This window comes from Hesperophylax consimilis, chromosome 11, assembly GCF_061612785.1.
Source record: "Hesperophylax consimilis isolate HC1 chromosome 11, BYU_Hcon_1.0, whole genome shotgun sequence".
NCBI classification, from domain to species: Eukaryota; Metazoa; Arthropoda; class Insecta; order Trichoptera; family Limnephilidae; genus Hesperophylax; species Hesperophylax consimilis.
Genome location: NC_142846.1, coordinates 37,284,659 through 37,297,067, shown reverse-complemented (window position 1 = coordinate 37,297,067; position 12,409 = coordinate 37,284,659). Strand labels below are relative to the sequence as shown.

General features: G+C 33.9%; 1 protein-coding gene across 1 annotated transcript in view; it reads right to left on the bottom strand.

Annotated features, from left to right (window-relative positions):
* The window catches only part of LOC149420116 (uncharacterized), a 617,394-nt gene that overhangs the window by 604,755 nt on the left and 230 nt on the right, over positions 1-12,409 (bottom strand). Inside the window, exons 2-3 of the mRNA XM_089637490.1 lie at positions 12,252-12,345; positions 11,903-11,932 (exon numbers count right to left, since the gene is read on the bottom strand). Of these exons, the coding sequence (XP_089493616.1) occupies positions 11,903-11,932; positions 12,252-12,345 (124 nt within the window). The remainder of the gene's footprint in view (positions 1-11,902; positions 11,933-12,251; positions 12,346-12,409) is intronic.

The window sequence follows — 12,409 nt, the reverse complement described above, 5'->3', positions numbered from 1 at the left end:
ATGCAAATATTAGCTCGGTGCCAAGTGTTCCAATGTGAACGAACTATATCGGATCGATCCATACGATTTTGCTACAGCGATACTTATCTACAGGAATGGTGATGCCAGTGCTGTTAAAAATACAACAATGGATTATATTACAATACCTGCTACTGTTTCAACATGTGGCGCGATACGTGCACCCGGGTAATATTTGTCAGTCGGAGGGAATGGGAGCTGGGATCCCACATCGTGACTACAGCTACAGGATGCATAAGATTTGTTCCCTAAATTCTGCCTTCGATAGAGTCCAATGTCGCTTGAACACATTCATCTCTCTGCATAACAATATTACCACGTCATCAGCGAGAGGCTGCAACGGTGCGGAGTCCAATCAACAACGTCCATTACCATTCCGTATTGTAAATCAAAGTTGTCTTTACAGAGTATAATAGATTACGTGTTTGCAGTACGAGAGCAATAATTATTCAGTTAATTAGCGTATGCGTAATAAACATAACTTATCGCAATCTGCAAATATACCTCCATAATAATACTACAAGTTTTTAGATCAAAATATGACATTTCTCGCGATAACAGATTGAAACTTTTTGTTGTCCCTGTAAATGGAAAAATAAACAGTTTTACCGATTTTTATCGGTTCAATTAAAAAAGAAAATAAAACCCAATAAATTGACAATCAGAAAAACATATTTATATTAACTATTGTTATAAGAACACAGATGAGAGCGAATAAAAAAATACTTCAAATGAACTCAAAATCAATTGCAAGAAAGTATATCAATCAATCAATTAACACCCAACAGAGAATCCTCACATGTTAACAAATCACCAATAATCAAAGGATAGTCTGTAACATTATGCAAATAGAATATATATTATATATATATTACCCAATCCATGTGGAAGATTAATTACTGAATTCAATTCTAGGTTCGCTCTCGTATTGAAGCATAGTACAGTACAGTACAGTACAGTAATTTGCGGCGAACGATTCCCCTCTGAATATACGTAATTATTATGAAACATGACAGTTAGTAACAAAGATAATAGTTGTTCAGGTTGTCGTAAATAATTTAAAACGAAAAATATCTAGCCAGTATATCTTCTATCTGAATTGTAAATCTCTTAAAGTCTCTTAAAGTCTCATAAAATAATGTTATAGGGAATCCTAGTATATGTTTTCAATGGGAATTTATAATTTTAAATAAATACTAGGTAGTTCTAGGAAATTTCTGCTGAATTCTCTCAGGGGATTTACGTACGGGTGTAATATAAAATGAGTTCAAAATGGTGGAATCATTTTATGTATTGCGTTGTTTTATAAGTTTTATTTTGAGTTACATTTTTCATCAAAATGAATTCTCAGGACCGTTACTTTCGCCACAGGTAATTTATTAGTTAAAATGTTAATTCATTGAAAGCTATATTTATTTCGTTGTTTTATTTTACTTCGTTTCCAATCAGGAGCAAACTTATTATTTGAACAATATACGAAGAGACAAATAAAAGTTATACTATCATTTAATTTGCCCACATACGCATATGATCTTGAAAGGAAAACATGTATTGATTAGGGGAGTTCATACAGTATCGGGGGAAGATGGTGTCTTGATATATCTACATTAAACCTACTTATTGTTATCATTAGTAACTATTGTATTATAAAACAAAGAAAAATAAAGCGGTAAAAGTTAGAGCCCATTTGTTCGATATTACTCGTCGTTGTCCGATATAGTGAACGAAAATTATTATTTCGAAATGCCATTTTTTGGGAAACATTGACGACAATTGATTTATTAATAATTTAGCATACCATTAAGAGATAATAAAATGGTACAGGACCAATGTATGAGCCTTCGGGCACGCCATCATTAGCTTCAAATTCATTAGCTTTTAAATACTATACTTATCAAACAACTTATCAAAATGTTAATACTCATCCTAATTTGACTGTCCTAAAACGGGCCAGTGACCTTGGATGACAAATGTAAATAATATAGAAATCATCTTTTATTCCAAGAATTAGTCGTTGAGAATATTGTTGTCCAGTTAAACACGGATTACCGCATACCTATACGTAATATTTAGAATTTCAATTAAAGACTAGGTTTTATCAATTTGTTAACACTCGCGATACATTATTATTTTTTCACAACAAAGTAGTTGACCTTAAAAATAGTTAATCAACATAAATACTTCGACAGCTGCAAAATCCACTTTTATTTTAATGAATACATCGAATTGCATAACATGACAAAACGGTCAAGGCCGTTGTTCCACCCAAAATAGTACAGTAATAGGGGAACTGCGACGAGAATAGATGTCATGTTTACTATAATGCGGCGCATTGTACATTCTGAAAGGTATCAAAGTCAACACATTATCGCGCTCGAAAAACCAATTAGATTCTACAAATTGCACTATAAATAATAATGTGCATTACCAGGCCGGGTAGCTAGAGGACGGTCAACGAGAGATTGATTCATAACTTTGCACAATATTCAACACTAAACGATATACTATAATTAAACGTTTTTCTCCACACTTCACAGTGATCAATTCGAATAGTTTATATGGTTATTTATATGGTAATTCGTGTATCTTTTTTATTTTATTTGTTTTACTTCCATATTTTTATACTTGTTACTATGTTCGGCTTCTAAATTTGTTACTTAGTTCTGCTTTTATATTTTAGTCTACATTCACTAAATACTTAGATGTATACCAAATCAACCATCTGTGAACATTTATAATTGGTCTGTTTCTTTTCCATCCTCCTTTGTATATTAATATTAAGACTGTTTATGTTCCTTAAAATAAATAAATAGATGTTTTGAAAAGTAAGTTCCAGAGTATAATAATAACAACGAAACAACGTTTCTGATAATTGGCAGCCTTTCGGTGATTTTATTACTAAACAACCATATACATTAATCAGATGATCAGTATATGACCCAAATTATTAGTAAAATAATTCAATAGTTTCTCTACCATTTATTATATAATATCGTGTTGTACTAAGATGTTTTATCGGGTGTATCAGGTTATTTAATAATCTACAATAATGAATATGAAATAATTTCTCAAGGTTAAGTAATTAAGCTTCAGATAATATAAATCTCCCGTTGGCAAGACTATACCAGCCCCTGCGTGGTACCACACGCCCCGGTGGCATACTGTTTGCGCTCAGAACTATAAGTACAACTGCCAACGTGGGGTGGGATTTGCTCATTAGCGAATTAGAGAGAACGTCGCTACTGTAATTGAAGACCGCCGCGCCGCGCCGGGTCGCTTTACGGCTGCAGTCAATTTTCCGAGTCACTTTATTGATTTGCATTGTAGGCCTTGCGTAGGTTTGTGTTTGTAGGAACAGCGCGCCGCCGCGTATTGGCTCACCAATAACGATAATAATAATATTACGTAGAGTTACTGAATACTAGCTTGAGGTCCCCGGCGTTGCCCGGGCTTTTCGCAGAGTTTTTCTTATTTTTAATTGTACGTAGAAAGTGACATACCGCTTGTTGTCAAGGTCGACTGTGCAAAATTTCATCAATCTCGAAATAAAACTGTAGATTTATATACAAATCAGATGCACTTCGCCCGCCCGGTACTGGGCGCAGACACTCCCCTTTATATAATTAATAAAGATATATAGATTGGTCGTCGTATCTAAGGGTGCGTATAAAAAGGAAAAAAAGTCGGCGAGTCGAGCTAAGAGCCTCGGCTCGCGGAAATTTTGTCCTGTTTATACGTAGCATAACGATTAAGGGGCCGGTTTTTTTCAGATAAGATAATCCAATACACGTTTCTTGGGGCGGCGGTACTCAAACCCGCCTCCCAAATTGGAAATTATTGAGCCTTTTGTAAAGTTGCACTTTTATAGACAACGTTGTTTAACTTTAAACTTCAAGCCCTCGATGATAAAGCTGAGATTTTCGATGGTAGGTACCAGATGAAAAGTCAGTTAGTGGTTATTTTTTAAATAAGGGTTGGGGGTATTATGACCCGATTAGAACCGTACAACGAAATGTCAAATGCGCCCCTGAGGGTATTCAATTTAAACATTATATCTCGATTTTACAAACAATCAGACTAAAGAAGTAAGATAGAGGAGCGGGAGCAGCATCTGGTCTTCAAAACAGTTCCAGGAACGCGTCGGTGGTCCAACAATGTTTATTGTGTACACTACACCCCTATACTCCACATTTAAACTTCACACAAGACATGAATGCATGAAGCACGACCAATAACATAGCCCGTTTGAAACTGTTTCCCGATAACCGGTTCCGACGTGTGACAAATAATACCACCTTAAAACACAGAGCCTCAAAATCAGCTTTACTATGTACATATTATGTATATATTTCATTAGTATTAAAAGCGAAACAAAACATTGCATAATAATTAATAAGAGCTATTATATATTGCCGTGGTTCGGATCCGCGACATTGAAAAGCGAATCTGACACTATCTAATAAATCATTAAAATTAACATATAAGACGGTAAAGTGATACGGAATGGGCAGGAATGAAACCAGCATGATTAAATTCCACGTGATTCTTTGTTGAGACACTGGATATTATGGGGATATTATAAAACTGATCGATTAAAAATATTCATTAGTGAAAAATTTTGTTCACTTCTCTCGTTAGAAGCATTCTAGAATATTACTCTACAATATGGTTATCTTTCTTTTGAGTCCAACGCGAGTGAGTTGTATTAATTTTAGACTTCCATTAGAATTAATACATTGTGATTTTATTACATTCATTGGAATTGTTGGAGTTAATTTAAAAGAAGAAATGTTTTTGACCTATTATTTAAATATATATAAAATTGTAAATCATTAGTTGGATAGCCATGATACACAATTAATAATTATTCACTCTCATGTTTCTACTGCCTAACATTAGATCAAGGTTCCCAAGGTGACAATTATACTACGGTTTTAGGAAAAACTGTTATAAATAGATTACACACTTTTGCTAAAGTAGCTGATATTTGTAATATGCCTCTATTGATGTATAAAGCTGAATTTGTCAAACACTTTAGCACTGCGAGGTCACTGCTTATAGTGCTGCGTAAACATATAGGAATTATGGGAAAGGAACCAAGCAACCGCAAGCGGCGCATCGCGCTTCGTTCCTTTCCCATAATTCGAGGCTCAGCTCGCAAATGTATTCGCGTCATAAAAGGTTTTTGTTTTTATTTTTCATTGATTACATTTACTGTACACTAATGTATGTTTACTTAATAAATCATACAATATTTATTTATTTTCTTTATTCATTCTATATTTATTTTATAATATTTTTGTACTATTGTCGTCAAGAATTATTTAAATGGCACTTGAGCAGTTAATTCTAAATTAAATTAAAATAAATAAATTTAATATTTTATCATAATAGGATCACTCATTAAATAAAGTTGCATAAATGTGCGACACAAAGCATGCATGTTACCAGTATATATTCTGTACCAAAATAACAGGATTGCTATCTGGTTAATATAAACCTGTCTATTAGATTAGCAATACTCGTATATATTTTAAAAATGGATTCAACATCTTTATTTAGTTTTTATATTCGACCAGAGATGGTACATAAAACCGACATGCGTTTACACTAATTTTATCGAAAAGGTTATACAGGCAACTTTCAAAAACATTTTAAAGTATTAATTACATTTACGCCACCAAATTTCAAATGTAACAAGAAACCTAACCTCAAATTCAAGCCAGGTACCTAGCCGCACAAAGCAGTTGATATAATAATATTCAACCCATAAATTGATATAATTTAACAGTTTAAAAAAATAATACAAATCAATCTATGAACGTATTAAAATCCATTCATTTTAGCAGTCTGATAAACTAACACAAATCAATCACTGAAAGTCAAATTCACACAAAATAGGTATCGTACAAAAGAAATACAATAATATGTATTTTAGGTATTAATATCGACATTACTAAGGGAATTGAATAGGACTTCACATAACTGGAAAAAAACAACAAAAATTTGATGAATTGTTCAAATTCTGTACATCCTAAAAATGTCTAAACGTCAAATTCAAGCCAGATAGGTAGTTACCTAGGTACCCGAAAAATATGCAATGCGTATTTTTTATTGTTCTTTAAAGTATTATCCCGTTTAACTACAATTAAGCAGTTTGTCAACAGTATGTACATGTTCAATTACAAAGTAAAAATAATGAAAATCGATATAATTTAACAGCCTAAAAAAAGAATAAACCAATATGAGCCCACGGCGGGTAGGTAACGGGGAGCCTTTTAATGGCCGCGTAATATGACCGGGAGGGGGGTTAATTCAAATGTGTGCAGTAATTAAATCGGCGGTAGTTAACGAACCGCGATGGGCCGCGCCACACCCGATATCCAATATCGCCGCGGCCGCCGGCCCACTGCTGCGCTTTGGCCCTTTACCAAGGACGTTCTGTAATTATAATTATTGGTTATTATTTATTATAACCGTTAGCCGGGCACGACAATTACCCCTTGTGGACAATAAGCGCCCCGGTAATGTCTTCAATAAAAATCGGGAAACGAAAATGGGAATTTAAAAAAAGGGGTTACATGGTGGTACTCGAACGTTGGTAGGTTAGGTACTATTATTTTCAGGCATAATTTGACAACAGCACCTACCCAAGATGGTTACAAAAAATTTAAAAACATTAATTAAATACATTATCTAAAGTAGGTACTGTTTTCGGGCAATATATTTGCGTATATTTACTACGGTACCTACTTAGGTTCCAAATATATTGTAATGCAGATGAAATATGAAAATTAAAAAATAAATAACTACATAGGTATTAACTATAGTACAGTGCAAAATTGGCCGAAAATAATATCTACTAAGTAGGTACTATTTATGGCAATATATTTGACAACGTTACCTATGTGGGTATCAAATACATTATGGGTTAGGTGCAACTACTTTGATAACCGCACCTACCTACCTACAATGTTTTTTTAATTTTTTTTAATTCAAACATTTTAATGACAGTATGTACTAAGTAGGAACAATTTCCTGGCAATAATTGAATACGGTACCTACGTAGGTTCCAAATATCACTTAATATAACTTCATCGTTATTCTGCATTTGAAAAGATTTGTATTATTTTTTAAGCACAACGTAAGCACATATTGTTCAATGGCAGAAACTGAATAAATAGCGTAGCCAGTTTCGTGAATAGATATTTAAGTGATGAGGTAAATAAATTACACCACCACACGGAGAGAAATCGATTTTTACCCTTACGATAAACAGGTCTTATTAATAAAACATCAATTCAAGAACGTTCAATTGATTTGTCTTGATAATATATCACGACGATATAATGACGATTTTTATGAACACATAATACTAAAAGTTTATCAGAAACCTATTAATTCATTCGTATGGCCTGCAATCCCGTTTTTTACCGGAATGAGTAAATAATTTGAAGAGATTTTTAATAAATTAGCAATACTCATTTTTCTCCGTGTGACGCTGAGAAAATGTTCACTGCTCACTGTGAAAGTAAGTTTACTTGATATTAATTTGTTTGTTTGACTTCTTTCTCAGTGAGTAGTATTTATTAGCAGAATTCATACAATTCCATAACAAAAGTAGATTATACAAGTGCAGTTAGCGGGTCTCGCTCGCTTACAATGTAAGATTGTTTCTAAGCCTCTGATAATTTACCTGCATAATGTATTATCACACCTTGCCGCGGGGAGATGCACAGATAAACACTTTGTAATTTGAATAAATACGTTTGAATTATTATGTTTTTTTTAATATACAATCGATTAATTCAACAATGTTCACGATAAAATTGAAAGATAAGATTATATATAAACCACGAAAATAAGATAATTAATTTCTTTTTCGTTTCTTGAATACGATCAAAAAAATATTAACGACATAATCATTTTCTTTCGCGTACATGTATGACTTTTTCAAAATAGGAACAGGTGAAAATTTTCAAATTATAAAAAGAATCTTTCAAATCTAGACAAGTCGATAAAGAACCTATCTACCTTTAAAATATTTTACAAGACAATTTTTGCCCTCACGATAAATTAACAGGTGTTATTAATAAAACACCAATTTGAGAATGTTTTAACGATTTGCCTTGATAATATATTATCAAGATAAAAAGAATTTACATAGTAATGAAAAATATTCGGATTTTCGTGAACAAGTGTTCCAACATCATAATATATTTGTTATTTACTAAAAGTAACCTGTTAAGTCATTCGTAAAGCTTGCAATCCCGCTTTTAACCGGAATCACCAATAATTTGAAGAGATTCTTCATAAATTAGCAATAGTCTTTTTCTACGTGCATCTTAGCAAAGTTAAGTTACATCCCGTGATTTTTCACGGGTAATAATATACTATCACTATAGTAATAACGTGATATCATAATTCCAATTTTGAAAACCAATAAAAATAATTAATAACATACTATACTTCTATAATTTAAACGTTGTACGAATTTAAAAAAATTACACTTCAAAGTTAGAGTTCGTTGAACGTGAATCAATTCACACAGGAACAATGCACATCACAGACAACCGAAGTTACTACATTTGATAATGATATTTTACTTACAAATTTTACCCCATTGCGCTAGTGAAAATTAAAATTTTAAAAATACCTACAGTAAAATACTTGCAGAATTTAGATAATTATTAAATTTGATTAACTTCACTAGCAAAATATATTAAGGATGGATTGTTTCACAGAATTTAAACAATTCATCAAATTTCAAAGCTGGTTTTCAAGTTTTGTGAAAGGTGTATTCTAGTTCTGTTATTGTATAATTGTTGTTATTGTATAATTACAGAACCTGAATAGAACCTTCTCAGAACTTGTAAATCAACTTTGAAATTTGATGATTTATTCAAATTCTGTGAAAAAACCCGTCCTAAATTAGTTCCATGAATTAAACAAACAATAAATAAATCTGAATATTTTCACAGTAGGTCTCTGAAAATAAATTCCAAATATTAACGTTTATTGTGTTCAAAGCAGGTTCCAAGTAAAAAAGCTAAGTATTTATTTTTATTTAACTATTTAGGTAGTGGGTTTATTGACTAGTAGGTAGGTACCTACTAGTCAATAAAGTTATTTTCGAGACCCGTAAAATGATTTTGAGGTGGTACGTTATATCGTCAAAATAGCAATACGAAACCTGTATAATTTTGCTCGCTATATTAACACATGTGAAACGAATTTTATTTACGAAGCTTTTCAGGAATATAATTTAATATTACATACAAGGAGCGCAGGAATCGCGTGGAGTTAGTTATTTTACGACCGCGCTGACCCGAGCCATCGTAAAGCTGACTAATCCTACTTTATCAGGAGTTTAGGTCAACTTATGCTGTGATAAAAATAATTACTAAGCGAAGGGTCCAACTCAGATGCCATTGAATTAACAATAAGACACAATTATCCGAATGACCTTGATCTAATGACGGGTTGTTTCGGAGAATTTACAATTCTTCAAATTTCAAAGTTAATTTTCAAGTGCTGTGAAAGATTTTTTCGAGTTTTGTTATTTCAGTTCTGTTAAGCAACTAGCCTATAATCATATAATAAAAGAACATGAACAGGATCCCGAAAATAACGTTGAAATTTGATGAATTGTTCAAATGCTGTGAAACAACCCATCCTTAGTAACGAGGAAAGAGATTTTTAAAAGGTTCACATTTACATGGGAAGGTGTGGCATGACAAGTTTTTTTAATTGCAAAGAAACTGAAGATAACTCTCAGATAGGAAATAACCCACCAATAAGGTTGGAGTGTTTCACAGAAATTCAAATGTAACATTGTCATCAAATGGCCATTCAGCGCCATTTTACCTCTTTGACAGTTGAAAGATCCCGTTACATCGATTCTAGGTATATTTTCGCATTTCAACAATTTTTCATCAGCAGAAGAGCACAAATTTCATATTGTTAGGCTTGTCAACTGATTGATAGATAGGTCAAACGGACCTATAATCGGCTTTTAGTGGGATCTTTCAAATTGCAAAAAATGGCTAATAGTTCTGTTAAACACACAACCTTGTCTGTCAAATAAATATCATGTATTTCATATAGAGCAACGTCGTTTCACAAAATCCTGTACGAGGCAAGTATGGAAACCAGTATGATTGCAGCACAAGTCAATTAAGAACTAATACAACATTGTCTAGAACATTTCTATTCAAACCTCCGCCATTTTAAGAGGTTCTTTTGTGCTGCGTTGCACGTGAAAAAAAACAACTAAACCCCGGTTCGTTTTGATTATTCCACAATGCGTTTTAATAACGCAGCAAGAATCTAGTTCTGAGAGCCGAGACAATGATGAAAATAATTCTACACACACTCGTACATAGACTACAGACTACACGGTGATGGCTCGCAGCGCACCCATGTCCGACATTGAACTTGCAGAGGTAGGTGGTACTAGGTAACTACTGCTTTAACAATGTGTTTTTTAGTTCTCTCTCTAGTTGCTCGGCATGCCTATTAGGGAACCTATGAACTCGCGGGAAAAGAACAAAACGAGAAGACAGGAAAGGTTTGAATCATTCAAAAGATCGTGATTCTATGAAAATACCACTGTGGAAATAATTTCATTTAACGACATTAGTTGCATATGCCGGAAATGCATATTTTGAATAGGTTGGTAAGTTTTTCATTGTTTTCCCATAAGTAGATACCTACCTAACCTAACCCAACTTTTCAAAATATTCTACGTAACACGATAGAGTTGTAGATATTATGTACTAATCGGTTTCGCCTTGGTGAAAGACCACTATACAGAATCGATGTTTGAAATGCCAATACGATGCCATAGTGGGAGTCTCATTACTCATTACCTTCGGATAGTCGGGAGCAGTAGGTTGTAACTTTTTAACAGTAATATTTTTTTTAAGTTCCACCTAACCTCGATCTAAACTATTGAAAACTATTCCTGCAGTAGGTTTACAAAAGGATTCCGTAATGTAGGTATTTACCTAGGCACAAAAGACATTGAAGATGAGGGGTAGTCACCAAACTCTTTTATTTTGTTCCGGGACTTGGCCCCAAGAAAAAAACACAGCTAAGGGAGCGCCCCTAAGGTACGTTTTAATTGACGATTATTTCGATCGCTTATAATATAATACAGGAGGGTCACCCGAGATAATAATAAAATACAACGAATCCAGAGACATTAAAAAGCAGTCGATCAGCCGAGATGGAGTGACAAGCCACTGAGAATGATAAATATTTATGAATATTCTAATTCGAGGCTGCAACGGTCGTTCACATCGATGCAGCATCATCACAACAACACTCGGTTGTACAAGAGCTGTCATACGAGGTGATTTAACATGCCGTGATATCACGTCACAGTTCTGAATATTAAACATTGCTGGATGTCGTTGTTTCCCCAGCTTGAAGATGAGCACGAGTTGGTTGCAGTTAGTGTTGATTTACATAAACGATGTGCCGGTACCACGCCCAGAACGCACTTATATTAGGTACACCTATTGTTTCAATTTGAGATAAGGTGTTTGGCGGTCACGGTCGCCAACAGCCGAGGTTCCGAAAACACGCGCACTAAATCCTGAGAAGCAACTACTATTAATTGTGCAATTTTATTATTTAAAAAAATATATTATTCACAGTGTAATTGGAACGATACAAATAATATGATGTTTGCCTGCATACAGCCGAGCGATAAAAAGCGCATAATACTCGTATAAAAATAATATTAAGTATTTATAAAACACGAGCGACGAACGTTTGTTACATTCAGATAACGCCGAAGGAATGTGTAATGTGTAGTGTGTAGTGACTGGTGGCTACGTGATGTGTGTATGACTGTAAATATTTAAAACGCACTCACCTATTTTTTTCCAACTCATTGTGACTCGTCCTGAAAAGGAAAAGCGCTATTTTAGTACTGCCGATTAACGTAGATGCCTCTCTGTGAGAAGCTTTATATAAAACTTTGTAACTTTCACTTTCACTAGGAGCAAACATCCCCCTCGAGGGGGTGGGGATGGGGGTGGCGGAAGCAACGGTAACTTCCTAACAAAGAAACACCTTTCAATTATTGGCCGATATTATTTTTAACACTTTTCCTGGCCTCATCGGGACGGATTTAACTCAATTCGGAAACATTTAAATGAAAAAAGGAGTATTTCTAATTTGAAAATGTCAAATGAAGGGTAGTTCGCGGTGAAGTGACTTACCTGCTCCCCTGTGACTTTTTCGACTTGGGCCTCTTGACAACACTCCTGAGATCATCCGGAATTGGTAGAGATGAAGCGTATCCATGCTCAGCTTCTGCAAGCAAAAATACACCAGCCCGTCAAAATCAGCTGATTCTTGCATCACAAAAATAGACGGG